Here is a 20251-nt window from a genome sequence, read left to right as displayed (position 1 = left end):
GATTTTAATCGATATCAAGATATTTGATTATCGAATTGCTATATTAAACTGCTATGTTGTAAGGACTGTGGCACATAAAAAAACTTAAGCAGTAAGTGAATCGGTCAATCACAGTCGAGAATATAAGGCAGTAACATAAGCAGTAGCAAATCCATAATGTTCGTTTCCTTACTGCTTAAGTCTTATTATTGCTTAAGTTTTTTTATGTGCTACGACTCTTAATCTGCTAAAAATAGTGGCACGTGGTTGGTAATAAAAAATTATTTGAATTTATTTCATATATATAAAAATTTAGCAACCAAAATTCTGCTTGCCGAGGAATTGGTTATGACTATTTGTTTATTCAGACATACTTATTACTATATCGGATCCAATCATTCAACTTTTTTATCAATCCAGATTGATTAATTTATACGATGATTCACTTCTCACTTATAGTTTCTATATTTAGACAACTATAAAGTGCCTCGACTTATGCGAACCGATCTGTAATTATGTGACTTCAACAATGTAATTTATGTAATCTTATTTAATTCGTTAGATTTATATTGCCATTAGACATTGTTTTCGCATTTAAGGTCCTAAATATCACGCAAACTTTTCGACCGGATAAAATATTTTTATTAAAGTTACGACTCGAGTAAAAAATACTTACAGCATTTTCAACTAGCTTTAGTTCGTATAGTCCATTATTATTTAATCTTTTTTTATTACCTAACATTAATAATCATGAATTGTTTTAAATTAAAAATATTAATTGAAATTTCTCGAAGATTTTTCTGATGAAGAGAACTTTGTACAAAAAATTATTTTATGAATAATTATATTCTCTAAATAAATTATTATTAATAATTAATACAATATAAAAAGATTTAAGAACTTACCTCTGCCCTATAAGGAACAAAAATTGCGCTGGCCAAATTCCCAGCGAGAGCACCAGTAAAGTAGATTAAAGCGATGCGTAACGAGCCTGTTAGTTTTTCCAAGTCTCTCATTAGGAAATACTGGATCAGCAACGTAATTATCAAGTGAACAATTCTGAAAAATTGATTTAATAAGTCAAATATATAAATGAAGAATTTATTTTCTTGGAAGTCATTTGTTTAAATAAATCAGTTGACTTTATTTTATCAAATTTTAATGAAAATAAATAAATAAACAGAATCTTTGAATTAAGTTTAATAATGTATATTTTAATAAATTGATTTGATATATTGGGATTAATTTATTAAATAAACTAATCTAAAAAAATTATTCCTTTTAACTTTGAGAATATGTTGGAATAAATCGTACATAAATAATTAAATTGACAACTATTTTAATAATTTATTAAAAAAATCGAAATAAATTTATAAAATAGATAAATTAGTTTTTTCTTGTCATGGACTATTACCCGGCATGAAGGAAAATGGTGGTGAAGAGTCTATAAAATTGATCCGGCCATTCCGGATGCAGGAATGGTATCATTCCGCAAACATCGTGCAAACATTCCACCTGAGAGCACAAGGAAGCTTCCTCATGAAAATAACCATGGACGAAATCACAGTATTCCTTTGTGGTGATACGACACATTCCATGAATTCCGATACAACATGGATGACCAATCACCTCGCATACCATATGCTCCGCCATTTTATCTTTGTAACGGCCAATGGGAAAGTTGGCATTGCCTCGTTGACCTTCGTTTTTACTGTAAAAAAATTTTCTTCTTTTCGTATTTTCTTCTTTTTATTATTAATCATCATGGTTTTGTTTTCATAAGTTTATTTCTACGAACGGCCTTGTTTCGGATTTTAACTTTGTTGACGATATTTTATCATTTGTGTTTTAAAAAATTTATCAATAAACTATGCATCTAAAAGTAAAACTTACCTGAAGCGTTGATTAAAGGGATTCGTTTTCCGACAGATTGGCCATTTGGTGATGTCATCTGGCCATTCGTAAGGTGCGATGCTTGCTGGAGCATCACAAAATTTTGGATCCAATCCGCAAACTGAGCCACTGATACGACCGCCAGGTCCGCTATCTCCAGGTCCCCACTTCTTCCAGGTCGATATTGTATTCTGCAAAGTTTGATGTAGTTACAATTGATTTTACTGTTAGCAAAGAATAATTTTGAGATATCACTGAGAGAACCTAATTTCCTTAAAGCATGCATAAATTAATAATAAAATTCACAGTACGCGTGATTTATTAGCAAATAAATTAGCAGCAAAAATTAATATCTTCTATCAAATAAAACAAAAAATTTGTGTTCATATCGGAAAATTCCATTCAAATAATGAAAAATTACAATAAAACATTACGAATAATAAATTATTCATTCGTAATATGCAGTAAATGTAAAATATTTTCTTTCTTCTTATTTACATAAGTATTTTTTCTAGGAACAGAATCGAAGTAAATATTATATATATATAATGTTAATGTATACATGATTTACCGTAACAGTAGATCTTAATCCCCGAACCTATAGGCGCGCATGAAAGAAAATTGTTAACATGAACATATATTATATGATATATAATCACACAAAGGTAGAAGAACCATCTTATAAAAATCGAAAAACTTACGGAACAATCTGCTTTGCTGGATTGAACGCAGCCAGAATCATCATTTCTGATGCAACAAGCGGTATCCCGTTCTCTTTCCCGCCATATGTCAATCTCCTTAAGGATTTTAATATCCCGACGCATGCATGGCGCGAATTTAGCACCGAGGTGGATCAGATCTGCAGCCCTAGGACCCAGCCAAAAGTTCGCAGGTTCCTGGTAATCAACTTGTTGTAACGATAGACTTGTTACGAGAACCTAGACATAAAACAATCCACATTTTCGTCAGTGTTGGCAACAATAAATTTTAAATTCTGCTATATGTTTCATTAAAAGACTCCAGAATAAGCTAAAAATAGAAAGGACATATCCGCGTTTTAGCTGGGATCTTATTTGCATAGATAATGTCCACGATTTTGTGGTTCTCTTCCATGCTAGACGCAAGAATAGTAAAGACGGACAATCGTGTTCATATCGTCCATAACGGAAGAAAACCACAAAATCGTGGACATTACCTATGCGAATAAGGTCCCAGCTAAAACGCGGGCATGTCCGCGTTCAGACTTCTCTCTGCTAAAAGCAATAAAAATTTATAAATTATATATGGCCGATTGTTTCAACATCTTGGTAAGCTAAATTGATAATTAAATCATGTATCTGTCTTTGTTCTTCCATCAAGTTAGATAAAGATACATGATTTCTCGATAGCAAAACCTGCAGAAACACATTTTGAGCAGAGTCTGCTACCAATATTTAATGGCAAAAAAGCAACAAATTGCACACAGAGTCTGTAATATCTGACATTGGGAGCAAACTGCCTTTAAAAATAGGACAAAGCCTGCTAATATACTATGCCAGCAGATTGCTAGCAAAAACCGAGCAGAGCCTGTTACCACCGTTTGATAGCAAAAAGGCAACAAATTGCACACAGAGTCTATAATATCTGATGATGTGAGCAAACTGTCCTCAAAAATATGACATTGCCGACATATAGCTAGTAGATTGCTAGCATAGCATGTCGGCAAACCGAGCAAACTCTCCTCAAAAATATGACAAAGTTTGCTACATGCCAGCAGATTGCTAGCAAAAACCAAGCAAAGTCTGCCGACATGCTATGCCAGTAGATTGGCAGCAAAAACCGAGCAGAGCCTGTCATTACGCATATTTAAACACAATAATTGGAAAACTACGGCTAGATGGCGTCCGTTTCTCGCATGCAAAATTTATCAAACTTTCTATATAAGCGAAATCATAATCAAAAGTTAAACATTTATTATTTACGTATTTTTATGTTTGCAAGACATAAACGTCCAACAAGGAAGTTAGGGCAAACTCTGTTTGATTTTTGCCGCCAATCTGTTCGCATAACATATCAATAGGCTCTGCTCGGTTTCTGTCACCAATCTTTTCGCATAGCATGTCAGCAGACTCTGCTCGATTTCTACCGCCAATCTTCTGGCATAGCATGTCAGCAGGCTTTGTCAAACTTTGACAAATCCTGAACCTGCGGACACAGATGGCTATGAATTTGTAGTCAATATTTGATCGAATTTGTTACCAATTTGCTAGCAAATTGCTAGCATTTTGCTTGCTGGATTTGTCTATCAGTTAGCTTACTAAGAAATTCGAACAATCAGCCCATAACCATGTATTAAAATTGAATACATACATAAAATAAATTTTATTAATATCTTTATTTATATATAAAATATACAAAAAAAAACTTTCTTACAAACTACAAAATAAAATTAATTCTATACATGCGCATTACATATAAGATACATTATTTTACATATAAACTAAAACAGTTACATATATATATTTTTACATATATTAACAGCTTATAGATAATATATATATATATATATATATATATGCTGTTAATATATGTAAAAATATATATGTAACTGTTTTATTATCACTTTTATTAACACTTTGTTAGCATTAAACTACAATTAAAAAAAAATACATATATGTGCGTGCGTGCGTGCGTGCGTGCGTGCGTGCGGTGTGTGCGGTGTGTGCGTGTGTGTGCGTGCGTGCGTGTGTGTGTGTGTGTGTGTGTGTGTGTGTGTGTGTGTGTGTGTGTGTGTGTGTGTGTGTGTGTGTGACGTATCGCGGAATGTTTTGATTTTCTTAACAACGCGTGGTTGTTTTTTTGCGAAGTCGATTGCGGGAGAGCTGCTGAGCAGCTGTCATCTTGCGAATATTTGTTTGTGTATTCTGTTGTTCTTGATTAATTAATAAATTTCCTTCTTTATAATAAAGCGCTTTATTTCGCTAGTGCCCGAGATTTTGCGAGTGCCCGCCGTGAGCGCGATAATATATTATCCTAAGTAACTAATGTATGTACATTGCAACTTTATATTAATCATATTACACATAATACAGTAAAATAAAATAAGAAAATAAAATAGAAATATGAATAAAAATTAACAACATTCCCTAATCAATACAATTTTGATTAAACGGTAATATAATACGGTTATATTATATAGTTGTATTATAAGCATTTTTGAAACAGTTGTCTTGAAATCTGTTTAAAAATTTCTTTTGATATAGTTTTATTGTCATTTTGTTAAAATATGCAATATTTCTGGACACACGTTGTCGTTTCAAAAATAATAAGTTTATATATTCTTTATTATCTCTTAAACATTGTCGATGTTGTTTCGAAATATTTACAATGCACAAATCTGTAAAAATTATAGACAAAATTAGACAAAATGGACATGATTTCTATTGGCCTCTAAACTGTAAGCTGATTTTATCTGTATACAGACACTTAACAGAAACTGATAGAAATCTTGTCTGTTTCTGTCCGATTCTGTCCATCATTTTTACCAGGGAAACTGGCACAGAACATTTTGTTTTGACATATTATCAGCATACGCAGCATTATTTGGCATATGTTGCCATCATGTTGTTGTTAACATGCTGTTGAGTATGGATACCAATAATGACAAGTTGCTTTCAAGTTATCGCCAATTTGCTATCAACATATTAGTAATTGTGGGTGACAAATTGACAAAACGAGTTGTCGTTAAGTTGTGAATAATAGATTGATGACAAATTGCCATCGAGATTTGTCATTATTAAAATTATCATTTGAGTTCAACGCGACATAATAATGTCTCATCTTATCCCGAGTTTGTCTAAATTAATTGCTGCAACGACTTTCGGCTATATGACAGCAAATTTGAAACATTTTGCTGTCTGGGAAGCAGACCTAATATATATATATATATATACATACACACACACACACACACACACACACACACACACACACACACACACACACACAAAATGTTAAGAAATAATTAAATTTAACTTAGAGCATTAGTCATAAGTCGTATTATTATGATTATTATCGTTATTATGATTATTTTTTATTATTTTTATTTCACCATGAATGTAACTTCTAACAAACTTCCACTCTGATTTGTTTTTATAATATTATGTATAATCAATCTATTGTCAACTCCGTTATGTATTTGTTTTTATTTTTTGTTTAATTAAAATTCAATGTTAAGGGTAAAATTCGTTTTTTTTACTTAAATTAAGACCTCGACTATTCCAGCCATCGAAGATCGCATAAGGAATCGCACCGATTCCGATTAGAAAGATTGAATTCCTTGATTCAAATTAATGGACCAACGTTCTCGAGGGAAGCGTCATAGCGTTGCAACGTGACATTGATTTCATTTCGGGAACTTTAATGTGTGAACGACTCGTTCTGATCGTCTAGCGCATGAGGAGCGAGAGGAGAGATTGTCTGTACGTACTTCCGTTAACCCTTCCTTATTCCTTTCTAGATTCTATTATTTTAAATAATAAACTCTTTATCTTTTGAATAAAGAAATCCTGGAGTTTGGACGAAATGTATATATAACGAAATAATATAACGAAATGTTAAAATTTGACATATCATAGACAACCTCTCTCTCTATGATATGAAATTTTGTCATTTCGCTATATGATTATGATTAAATACAACGGCATGTATTTATTTATAATTAAATACATAGGTAATGTATTTATTTTCTATGCTTAGATATGATCCAATTAATGAAATATTTCATTATCATTGTATTTCAACATATTGTTATTTATATCGATACTTAACATATGTTGTAATATTCTCACTATTGAATTGATATTGATACTTTGTGATACGTTCCGGTATTAATTACACATATGTAATATACAAATAGGTTTTGTAAAAAAGCAAAAATAATTTCTGAAAATATAACAGTCATATCAACATATTTGTATAATAATTTCGATGGATATTAAGAGGGCTCTCGTGGTAGCGCCTTTATTGTTATATTATCATGCCTGAGCGCGCGAAATGTTAGCTCTATGATTAGTCAACTTTAAGCGCTATTAATTTAAAAATTATTATAGCTTCGGCATTTTCATATTAAAATTTTCGTCTTATTTTTAAAGAATGTTATAAAAATCAGGAATGTTATAATAATCATAATCATATAGCGAAATGTCAAAATTTCGGTCCCGAGTGGAACACCTTGTATATATAAAGTGTAGTGTGTGTGTGTGTGTGTGTGTATATAAAGTTCCTTAAAAAATTAATTATTTTAAAAAAACATTATTTACGTTAAATAGTTTATATTTTACCTTATATATATATACATATGTGTGTGTGTGTGTGTGTGTGTGTGTGTGTGTGTGTGTGTGTGTGTGTGTGTGTGTATTTTATTTCATATGTTCGAAATAAAAATTTTTATGTTTTGTATAACTAACGAGTTATAAGTAATATTTATAAGCTATAGCAATTTATAAAGCTAGATTCATCTATAACGCATTTTCAATAAATAATTGTTGATAATCCTGACATTCTCTTGACAGTCCTGAAATATATTTTGAAAATACCATAATAACATATTCTGGAATATTGGTTACATTATGGACGTCTACAAGATTACGAACGAATATGTTTACGATTTTTTTAGGATGCCTCCCTGAGGAGATGCTTGTGGGATATCCTGAAGTCATCCTAAAGTCATCTTAAAAAAGCCCTCGAATAGCCTGAAGCTGAGTGGAAAACGTCCCGAAAACGTTTCGAGGTCATAATGAGGCGCTCATTTGCTACTCCACAGGTCGTTCAGAAATTTTTATCTAAATGTAATGTCCTAAACATGTCTTATATATGTCTTGGGATATTCAGGAGCTACAAGTTTATCCTGAGGACATCCTATGTTATTAGCACAGCGACATACGACATACGAGTATGACACACAATGTCCAATAGGAGAATAGATTTCCAAGAAAGAATTGAATTCTCTATTAGAAAACTGTTCTTGGTGGTTATATTTTAATATAATGTCTTTGAAATTTTTGTTATACAGCATAAAAAGTTTCAAGTCAAGTTTCAAGTTTTCAGATACCTTTCAAAAATATTTGAACTTTCTGAAAGTTTTTTATTGTGTATGGTATTCTATATTTTATTTTAGAGATCAAATAAGAAATATTTCTATTAAATGTTTTGGCAACATGTTAGGACATTATAATATTAGCTGTCACATAATATTTCAATGTAATATTTCTAAAATTTTTCAATGATATATGTTTTAAATATAACGTACGAAAGATTTCTATAAAATATTTCAAAATATTTCTGAAATATTTCAGTAACAAAAGTAAGAAATGATTTCAACGAAATATTTCCCAAACATTTCTGAAATATTTCTATGTTACATTTCAATATTAATTTTCGATTTATCTTTCCGAAAGATTTTTGAGAGATGTTGTGCTGCATGGGATGTTTCATTCTTTTTAGATGGTTATTAATATCTGTTAATTTGGCAGTAAGGGTACAATTGCAATATTGACATGCAACTGGTGTTAGATCATCATCAATTGATAAAAGCTAGTCTTTGTATTTATCCAATTTGAGCCAAGCTGTTCGAAATTTTTGTTTATATTGAGGTGACATCTTTATAAATTATATATCTAATTAAATAAACGACATAAAATAATATAATATAATATAATAAAATTAATAACAGTAAAAATATAATATATGTAAAACATATTAAATTAAATATATAATATATAATTAAAATTAATAATATTTATCTGAAAATCAGTATTTCTTAAAATAATTTTAGTCTTTGTGTTAATAATGTTATAACTCGTGAAAACAGTATAAAAACATTTGCCGCGTGGCAAAAAGTGAAGCAATAGCCAATCAACGCATCATTTTTCAAAACAAAAGATTGATTGGTTATTGCGTTCTTCTTGTCCATAGATATGTGAGGTTTTTAAAACCAACTTCTACTCAGAAAGTCACTTTTTATTATTTTTGTTTTTACATATATAAATGACACAAATATCTTTTTTCAATCTCCTTCTCTCACGGTTGCTACATGAAAACTAGTAATTTCCAGAATACCATTAATGCCACAGATATAAAAGAGACAGATTAAACATAATGAATGTTTCATACTGCGCATGGTACATGATATAGAATGATATGATACCCAATAAGAAAGTTTGGTTTCATAAACTTTTTTTAGCTAGTAACATTTTCGTCTTCAGGAAATATGAAATATTGAAATATGATGCGAATCGTCATCATATTTAACCTGCCTTAGGACCGGTACCAATCTTATCAACTTTGGTTAAGTAACTCGTTAAACAACAGGTTAAATTTGAGAACTGCCAACTGTAAAAATAAAAACTTCATCATTTCTATATTTATATTTATATTTTTATATATTAAAGCATATATTTATATAATATTTACTTGATTATAATTTACACTTTACTTTCTCTTTATCATGAATAGGTTAGGAAGTACGAGACCAAAACCGATTTTGCATTTCTTGCTATTGGCAATTTTTTGCTGATCAAATTAACCCGATCAGCGTTAACTGGAGTTGGTAAGACTGACTCTTAAGAGCACAGTATATACAGTAATGCAACTCTCCCAATTTCAGCGTGTACAAAATTGAACTGCACATGCGCGAGCTAAGTAGGTAACCAATCATGTAACTGATTTTCTATCACACTTCCTTTCGGGTTTTTCTACAGCGTTTTCTTCAGTCATTTAAATACAACAAAACTGACGGAAACAAACGTCTGATATACAGAAGTGAAATCATAAAAAATTTACTTTGTTGTTTAAGGCGTGTTAAAGAAAATAAATAAAAGTGTTCAGTGAATATTGATTAATGAATAGTTCAGTGAATAGTGATTATTTTAGTGAGTGTTTAGGAATAGGATTATTCAAGTGAAATTTCCGTTATTCTTTTGTATTTGTCCCGTGGGTCGCTCGTTATATGTTCCGAGCTAATATATTATAATATAATTTTTTTTATTAATCAATATTTATATATTTTTATGTATACTTTTTAAATTATCTTCTTACTTTTATATTTTATATTGTCTATATTTTTCATTATTAGCTACGTATTTATATTATATTTATATTATTTTTTTAAATTTATATTTTAAATGTTTAATTTATATATTTTTTAAATTTATATTTTAAATGCTAGCATATAAACAATAAATTAAAGAAAAAGAGAAAATAATGAAAGATAGAGAAAAAGAGATAAAAAAGGCGAGTTTTTGAATTAATCGATTAATAAATCGCATTATGCGCAAATGTAACTTTACTCTATAAAAGTAGCATTTGCACATTATACAATTAATTTATACAATTAATCAATCGATGAATTAAAAAACTCATCTAAACTCAGTGACATGAAGTCTATTTTTTGTAACTGAACTAATGTATATACATTCATTGTACAAAACAAATATATATTTAAAATTTGGAGAAAGTGAGATAAAACAGTTTAGTGCAATCAAGTGTAGCAACGAAGAGTAGATCTATGATTACCTACTTAGCTTATGCATGTGCAGTTTAATTTCGTACACGCTAACATCAAAGGTACCGACAGAGAGTTGCGCTACTGTATTAAGAAGATGCTGGATTGACGAGCGAACTCTGACCAGAACGTTCACACATTTAAATATACACAGATATATTTATGTATACAAATATACACTCATACATATATTTCTGTACACATATGAACCTAATCTCCTAAACTTCGCATACTTTTATACTTTTCCATTTATTTCTTCTTTTAAGTCATATTTTGAAGATCTCAAAATATTCTTAGATATTGTACAAATATGAGTAGGTAAGTTTTAAGTTGAATACATGATATTATTTATATCAAGTGAATAAGTAACTTAGACGGTAACAAAAAAACTGTAATACAAAATTTTTTTGTTTTTTTATATCATTTAATACCTTTTCATACTTAGTTAGATATTTTCTCTCATTCTGTAAAAGGATTTTTTTTAATCTATGAAAGGAAAGCGAAGAAAATTGAGAGACACGGTCGTGGCTCATCGTCAAGTGTAAGGCTGCGATTTCACGTAGATATGCATATCCAGATATTTCCCCCTCCACCAATATTTCTTCTTATCCGGCTATGATCGCCGATAGTTCGATTTTTCTATCTATGGGATATGTCTATTGGATATGTGAGCGCCAGGTTTCCAAATGGAGATTGACGGAAGATTTAACGAAGTTAGTTATATAAAAATATTAATAGACCACGATTAAATAACACTATTAAGACTATAAGACTATTAAGATTATAAGACTATTAAGACTATAAAACTGTTAAAACTATAAGACTATTAGGATGACTACTCTTATTGACTACCCAATATCGTTTTTTTATTGCACGCTATCTTTTTGCAATTTTTTTAGAATCCCATATATGCAGCAACACGTCATCTAATTTGTTCTGTTATTATTTACAAGGCCGCATTATCGCATATTTCCGCTAAATGCTCCTGTGAGCGGAGATATTACAATTCAAGTCCAATTATATAGAAATTTACTTTTAAGAAACGTCGTCGTTATTATTATTATCATTGTCGCCGCCCGTATGGGCTACGGTTGCAATTTTCGTCATTACGAGGCAGCGGCGTTAGCGATCAATCTTTCGGAGTAATGTTCGCATACGAGAGCGAGCAAGACAGCGAAAGAATGATATGAGAACGAGCGAGACATGAATTTTAATATTTAAATGAATATATATTAATAATAATAATAATAATAATAATAATAAAATAATGAATACGAAAATCTATTAATATCTAATCTATTAATATTTTTATATAACTTCGTTAAATCTTCCGTCAATCTCCATTTGGAAACCTGGCGCTCACATATCCAATAGACATATCCCATAGATAGAAAAATCGAACTATCGGCGATCATAGCCGGATAAGAAGAAATATTGGTGGAGGGGGAAATATCTGGATATGCATATCTACGTGAAATCGCAGCCTTACACTTGACGATGAGCCACGACCGTGTCTCTCAATTTTCTTCGCTTTCCTTTCATAGATTAAAAAAAATCCTTTTACAGAATGAGAGAAAATATCTAACTAAGTATGAAAAGGTATTAAATGATATAAAAAAACAAAAAAATTTTGTATTTACAGTTTTTTTGTTACCGCCTAAGTTACTTATTCACTTGATATAAATAATATCATGTATTCAACTTAAAAACTTACCTACTCATATTTGTACAATATCTAAGATATCTACAATATCTAAGAATATTTTGAGATCTTCAAAATATGACTTAAAAGAAGAAATAAATGGAAAAGTATAAAAGTATGCGAAGTTTAGGAGATTAGGTTCATATGTGTACAGAAATATATGTATGAGTGTATATATGTATACATAAATATATCTGTGTATATTTAAATGTGCATATGTGTGAACGTTCTACTACAAGTCACTACACAGGTCACTACACAAGTATATGTAGAAAAATTGATGATACGCAAGTTAAGAAAAAGCAATGGCCCAGAGGTAGTTGTAATACGAACCGAACGCGCCAAGTTTTTGTATGTCTGTTTGATTTTAAGGTCGCTCTATATTTCTAATAATATGTATTATTATTAATATGTATTATTATCTAAATATATCGCTCTATTTAAAATATATAATAGAATGCGTGGTAGAATAGTACAATTGTATATATTGTACAATATTGAAACTGTTTTGGAATTCTGTTTTGGAATGTTAGAACATATGTTCAGTGTTTAATACGTTTAATGAAACGTTATTGTTATATGAAGCATCAAATCCTTTATAGATATAATTATTAGGTCTTATTTTTCGAAACTTTGAAATATAATAATTTATATAACTTGGCGCCAATTATCGATATCAAATCTTTTATACAAATAGTACACATACAAATAGTATACATGGTATTATTTAAGAAATATATCGCTTAGATTGAATATATTATTTGAATTAAGTTAGATGATGCAATTTGATATTATTTTTTAAAAAGAATTAGAACTACTGTCATTTGAGTTAGAATAAGAAGGTTTTAATGGGAATATAAAGATACGTATCACATGGATTTTATTTTTTAAAAGCAGTTATATATTGAACTTTCGAGATAACGTAACTATAACTATAATTTGGCGCCACTTTTTGATATCAAATCTTTTATACAAATAATACATATTATTACAGGTGAGTATTATATATTATTTGAACAGCAGTAAGATGACATAATTTTGTAATATAATATTTGGATTTTTGAAACAATTCATTGAAACAAATGAAACAATTCGAGCACGTTTCGAATAGATATCGACTCTCGATATCCTTATTTTTTAGCAGCATTGGAGGATCTTGATTCCAATTTTGTAACGTCAGAAATGAGATTTGAATCGCGTTCTCCCAGGGATATGATCGTCGCGGGCACAGAAAGATAAAAAGTGGTATCGCATCTTCCCTTCGTCGTAGTAAAGATTTACTAAATAATTTGTGACAGCCGTCTCGGATTAATGTCTGGGATGGAACTATGACTTTTTCTCTTTGTCTTGGTAACAGAGTAAAGTTCACGTTTCATTGTTCTGAGAACAATTGATCTGATATACATCGCCATTATCCTATTGGCTACACACACACACACACACACACACACACACACACACACACACACACACACACACACACACACACACACACACATGCGCGCGCGCGCGTAGGCACTCACGCATACGTAGTTACGAAGCAGCATGAAGAACTCAACAAATATACATTAGCTTAGCTCCTCGTTGAGCTGAGAAAATATAGTTTGTCGATGGATTCAAATCGGGAAGTTTGCATTAATCGTTTATTGGTATTCTATGGAAGAAGTTCCCCCATTATGGACAAGGATTTAGCAGAACTTCCAAATGAAGCGGGTTCTCTGACTGCCTAATGAGAAGCGATCCAGGAGACTCGATAGATTCTTCGAACAATTACAGAGTTTGCATTATTATTACAGTAGTTAGCTTTACAGTAACGAGCAATCACACAATTATTGGATGTTATCAAGCCAATAGTGACGCCATAGTGACGCAGCTCTGGGATACCAAACTGGGCGTATCATGATTCAAGTTTGGGCACGCCAGATGCGGCAACACGGTCACCGTATATCTTTAGCTGGCGGTGTAACGAATGTAACAAACGGTCCACAAGCATCTTATCCTGCTGATGATACGTCTAGTAGTTTTAGTGGACAACATAACCAATCAATCGTCTCTACAGTATCACCTGCTTCACTCTGCAGGCACTTTGCTGACATCACAAATACCTTCATATAATGAAACTGAAAAAGATGACATTGATGTTTGGCTACGGAAAGTCGAACGTATTGCGATCATCCATGGGGTCGGACAACGTTAAATTACTGGCTTCTACTAGCAAGTTGCAGAAGAGTGGCCGGTATTAGTACGACATGGACACTGGACCTGTAGCAGACTCTTGAACACTCTTTAAAGAAGCGATTGATAAACAGTTTTGGTCACGTATCCCATTTCGGAAGGCGATGCAAAAGGTTGAAGCTCGTCGCTGGCATTATGGCAAAGAAACCTTTCAAGAGTATGCAAAAGTGTCAATTCTAATGTGTCAATTGTAAGTAAATGTATGAATAAATCATAAAATTGTAAAACCGTATTTTACGAAGCTATCGTAAAAAATTGTGTTACAGATTTATGTAAACTGCTATTCTACTAGCACCTATACCTATACATCGTTATATGTTCATAATTATGATATATAACTAACTTCAGGTTATTATATATTGAATTCGAAAAATTTCTTATATGTCTTCTTAATATACGCATGTAGTTTCTAAAATGTAAGTTATAATCAGGATATTAAAATATATTTTCCATAATAACTATTATATTCTTCTTCAATTATATATATAAATGTCGCGCTCACGACGGATTCACTCGCGTAATACTCGCACCAAGGAAGGAAGAGACAATTTAGCAAAACGAAGGAACACACACTTTATTATTCATAGGAGCATAGGAGCAGTAACAAGAGTTTTACAATAAAATATAAAGTCATCGCGACACACTTAAACGCGCGCAGCGTCGTCGACTTTCTACAATACAACAACGCTTGACAGCCGCTTGATGACTGCGTCGGCAAGGAACGATCTTCAAGTTGGAAATCGATATGAGGGTAGCGCCGAATGGAACATCGCTCGGTCGTAACATTATGTTATTATATATTTATTATATATGTATCATATACAGAGTGTCTCAAAACTCCCGCATTTGGAGTACATTGTATGATTTTTTATGTTGTTTATTAAAAAAACAACTTTTTTTTTTAGCAAAATTACGTGCGACGAGTAGTTTTACAGTAAATCAAATTAAAAGTGACAAATAGCGCGTAATGGTTAGAGCCGGCGCGCGTTCCTCAGGCCGGCGCAGTCTGGTACCTAATCTTTCATAACTTCACGTATTATATTGTTTAAAATATAAAAGTTAACAAAATAAGTATTGTTCATCCTTTAATAATTTAATAAAAAAATTGTCTGATTTCGTAGCATTATCTCGAAATAAAAATAAATGTAAATAATATGTTATAACGACACCCAACTCACCCCCCCTCAATTACTAACAATTTAATATTGTATAAACAAATGTTAACATTATTAAGGGTCCCCGACCGATCAACCGTCGGGGCGCCGACACGGCGATCCGTCCGCGATCCCACCGTCGAGAAAAGCCCGTCGAACAGCGGACGCGGCAAAAGATGATCACGCGGCTTCACGTGCGCGCCGCGTGAGACAGTAAACACACGGTGAGGCCACCACCGCCGGCCCCGCTACCGACCGCGCCAGCGAACATCCTCGCGGAATTCCCGAGCGCGTTCGGCGAATTATCGCGGGGATTCCGACGAGACATCCCCCGGAAACTACCCCGACCCGAGTCCGGCCGATCCGTTCCCGACGAAACCCGACCGATGGCCGGCTCGGGTATATTAAGCGAGTCCGGGAGATAAACGACCCCGATTCCCAGCGAGACAGTGACCAGTCCGACACTGCTCTCGATATTCCGAATCCTCTCCAAGAAAGCGATCTAGGGTGCTCCCTATCGTGCCAGGAGCTTCTGGCCGATCGCTCCTCTAATATCCACCAGCGCACAAATAACTCACAGGTTGAGGAGCTTCTCAACCTGGGCTCCACAGAGAAAGCCCTTGTGCACATCTTCCTTTGACGATCGAGAAGCAGGGAGCTTCCTGCATTCGAGCCGTCATAAACCTTACACACAGCTGATCCGTCATATCAACACTCACAGCTGATCCGTCAAAACAAGCCGGCCGAGATCCCCGCGCACCGTCGCGCCCGCGCCGCGCCTATCGAAGAACGCGACTAAACCCGGCGAACCGACCGCGAGCAAAAACGATTGTGTATAATACGTGGAAACCGCACGTCTTTTCGCTGTACCAACGGCGAAATAATCTGTAAATATTGTAAATATCAACCCAGCCAGTCGGCGTTGTAAATATAAACATAGAAATATCAAAAGACACGATAATTTATTTCTCGTACCGAATCCTGACAAAAACCGATCGACGCTATCCTGCAAAACCGAGCGACGCGGAAATAGAGACGTTTTATGGCGCCCGAACAGGGACCGTGAAGGAGAAATAAAATATCGAGAAAAATGCCAACGACCGACTGGGTGCACCGTCTTCGAAAAGAAGAACTAGAAATCGAACTTGCGCGCCGTCACGCCGAAACCGAAGGGACCGTAGAAGTTTTGCGTCAGCGATTACGAGAGCTAGTAAAAACGGAAAACGCGGCCAACGCGGCGAAATCTTCCGACATACCAGCCGCCGCGTCCGTAGTCAAAATGACCGAGAACGACTCCGGGCAAGCCATCGCGAAAACCATTAATCAAATTAGAAAATGGGGCTGCCACTTCGATGGCAAGGATCCGTGGGCTTTTTTAGAGCGGGTCGAGGAATTAAGTCTCGCGTACGGATACAACGGTCAGCATCTTATACTCGGTTTACCAGAACTACTGAGAGGGGAAGCACTCTCGTGGTATCGAAATCGACGACACAAGTGGAGTACGTGGGAACAATTTTGCGATGCCTTTCGAACACAATATTGTCCGCGCCGTTACCGCAATCAACTATTGAAAGATATCGCCGGTCGCACACAAAAACCTGACGAAAAATTTCATAAATATGCCAGCGAAGTAGAAACCATGATGCGTCGCGCCGGGGGGTTTACAACGGCCGCACAGGCAGAACAAATTTACGAAAATATGCATCCCGAGTACAAAATGTATATCCGCCGACAAGACGCCACCGATCTCGAGACACTCCAAGACTTAGCGGCGGACTTTGAAGATATCCTACGGCAGCGAAAAACAACGACGACAACCGCAAAACACGATGCCCCTGCACTCACGAAACCAATCACCGCCGCCGTATATAACCGAGCCGAACACTGCTGGCGGTGCAAACAACGCGGACATACGCGCTTTAATTGTCAGCGCCCACCGCGCAAATTCTGCTCACAATGCGGACGGGACGGAGTTTTCACTCGGGAATGTCATCCTCCGGCGGGAAAAGCCGCCGGGGCCGGGACACACGCGAACGAACCCCGGCCCCGCAAGTAACGTTCACGCCACGACCGCACCTCCAAATCAAGATCTGCAATCAATCAGTAATCGCGTTGGTAGATACCGGATCCGAAATTTCATTCATCAATCGTGATACTGCACGTCGTATGCAGGAACTCCGTTTCGTACCCGATGACTCCGCGAGTCAGGCCAAACTCGCTGACGGCTCACCCGTAGAAATACCAGGCACCGTCGAGCTTCCAGTACAGATCGAAGGACAAATCATCGAGCATCACTTTCACATCCTGCCAGAACTAGAAAGCGAAATGCTCATCGGAGTAGATCTGTGGGGAAAATCAAATATAAGGCTTACGCCACCGCGATTCGGCAAGGGGAAAGACCTCACGCCGGCCCGCGTCTCCGCCGCTAGACAATGCGGCGAAACCGAAAGCATCAAGCTCCATCACTTTTTGGAAAATGAGATGCGAAAATTCACGGAGGTTCGGGGACCGACCGAACTTCTACGGCACCATATCCGCCTGAAGAAGGGCACGCTGCCAATCAAACAAAGATACCGGCCGCGTAACCCGGCGATGCAGCGCGTGATCGACGATGAAGTAGACAACATGCTGCGCGAAGGAGTAATAGAACCATCTGAAAGCGCATGGAGTTCACCGGTAGTAATCGTCCGAAAACGTGACGGCCGACCGCGGTTTTGCATAGATTTCCGACGCTTAAATACAGTCACCGAGCGAGACGCGTACCCGCTTCCACAGATCACGGCCACTCTGGATAAATTACGCGGGGCACAATTTTTATCAACTTTAGATTTACGGAATGGTTACTGGCAGGTACCACTGACTCTCGCAAGCCGACTGCTGACGGCATTTACCGTACCAGGCCGGGGATTAATGCAATTTAAAGTAATGCCATTCGGATTACATGCAGCACCGTCCTCATTCCAGCGACTACTGAATCACGTGATCGGTCCAGAACTAGAACCTTTCGCATTTGCGTACCTAGATGATATTATCGTGGCGAGTCGTACGTTTTCCGAACATCTCGAACACCTCGCCGAGGTTTTCCAACGACTACGCGCCGCTCGTCTGCGAATTAATCCGGAGAAATGCCGATTCTGCGTAAACGAGTTGAAATATCTCGGCTACGTCGTGGGCCGACAGGGCATCCGGACGGATCCCGATAAAACGAAGGCCATACTAGACTGGCCAGCCCCCCCCCCGACGACCGTCAAGCAGGTCCGGCAGTTCGTGGGAATTGCCTCATGGTATCGGCGATTTATACAGGATTTCGCGACGGTTGCCGCCCCGCTCACTGCACTGACAAAGAAAAACGCTCGCTGGAACTGGGGAGAACTGCAAAGGCACGCCTTCGAAACGTTAAAAAACCGTTTAACTACCGCATCAGTATTAGCCTGCCCAGATTTTTCCCGACAATTTTTCCTGCAAACCGATGCCAGCACCACCGGAGTGGGCGCAGTACTCACGCAATTTTTTCCGGAAGGAGAGCGTGTAATTGCCTACGCCAGTCGCACGTTAAATGCCGCGGAGAAAAATTATAGCGCCACGGAATTGGAGTGTCTCGCGGTCGTATGGGGGATTAAGAAAATGAGGGGATATCTCGAGGGATATCAATTCACGGTGATAACGGATCATCAATCGCTAAAGTGGCTGCAAGGCCTAGAATCACCGACAGGAAGACTAGGACGTTGGATGTTCGAATTACAGCAATATCAATTCAATATCTACTACCGAAAGGGAACCCTCAACCGCGTGGCGGACGCCCTTTCGCGACAAACAATCGTCGCCGCGATACAACCGACGCAGTGCTCATGGTACGACCGGATATGGGGAAAAATTAAAGCCAAACCCCATGAACTACCAGACTATTGTATCCAGCAAAAACGATTGTTCCATCACGTACTCCACGATTTAAATTTCCACGAAACCCTGCCTCAGGAACAATGGAAACAATGCGTCCCCTCCCAGGAACGCACCGAGGTAATGAGGCGCGTGCACGAAGAACCTACCGCCGGGCATCTCGGAATCGCAAAAACCATCGCACGGGCCGCACGAGAATTTTACTGGCCCGGAATGTTTCGCGACATCGCGCGCTTCGTCCGAAATTGTAAAAATTGCCAAGCTTACAAAGTAGAACAGAATAAACCGCCGGGAATGATGCATGCCACCGCGATAAATCGACCATGGCAGCAGATCACAGTAGACTTGGTGAGACCACTGCCGCGTTCGAATCACGGATATACGTGGCTATTAAACATGCAGGATCGGTTCTCAAAATGGGTGGAAATGTGCCCCCTGCGAAAAGCCACCGGCGAAGCGATCGCGCAAAGCCTAGCCGAAAATATCTTTTACCGACACGGGTGTCCCGACGAAATCCTCTCCGACAACGGGACACAGTTCCATTCCGCACCCGTCACACGTCTTTTACAAGCTCTCGGCGTTAGACAGCGGTTCACACCCCCCTACGCACCACACTGTAACCCAACGGAACGGACGAACCGCACGATCAAAACGATGATCTCGCAATATGTGGAACGCGAGCATAAACGCTGGGACGAACATTTAAACGAGCTGCGATTCGCATATAATTCGGCAGTCCATGAAGCGACGGGTTACACGCCCGCATTTCTAATATACGGCCGCGAAATCCAGCCTCCCCGCACCACCGCTACCCGCCGCTCCACCGCACCCGACAAACCCAGCGCCGTA

At 36.2% G+C, this 20251-nt stretch overlaps 1 protein-coding gene across 6 annotated transcripts in view; it reads right to left on the bottom strand.

The window, feature by feature from the left end:
• Nucleotides 1-20251, bottom strand: part of rho-5 (rhomboid-5) — a 473385-nt gene that overhangs the window by 10031 nt on the left and 443103 nt on the right. For all 6 annotated transcript variants that reach the window (XM_089073458.1, XM_089073459.1, XM_089073457.1 and 3 more), the window contains 5 exons: nucleotides 2574-2810; nucleotides 2444-2470; nucleotides 1873-2063; nucleotides 1394-1690; nucleotides 885-1038 (listed from right to left, as the gene is read on the bottom strand). In XM_089073458.1, the coding sequence (XP_088929584.1) occupies nucleotides 885-1038; nucleotides 1394-1690; nucleotides 1873-2063; nucleotides 2444-2470; nucleotides 2574-2810 (906 nt within the window). The remainder of the gene's footprint in view (nucleotides 1-884; nucleotides 1039-1393; nucleotides 1691-1872; nucleotides 2064-2443; nucleotides 2471-2573; nucleotides 2811-20251) is intronic.

Source organism: Pogonomyrmex barbatus, unplaced genomic scaffold (genome assembly GCF_055798465.1).
Source record: "Pogonomyrmex barbatus isolate J1 unplaced genomic scaffold, ASM5579846v1 scaffold15, whole genome shotgun sequence".
NCBI classification, from domain to species: Eukaryota; Metazoa; Arthropoda; class Insecta; order Hymenoptera; family Formicidae; genus Pogonomyrmex; species Pogonomyrmex barbatus.
Note: the sequence above shows the minus strand (reverse complement) of the source record. Positions and strands in the feature narration are given on the sequence as shown.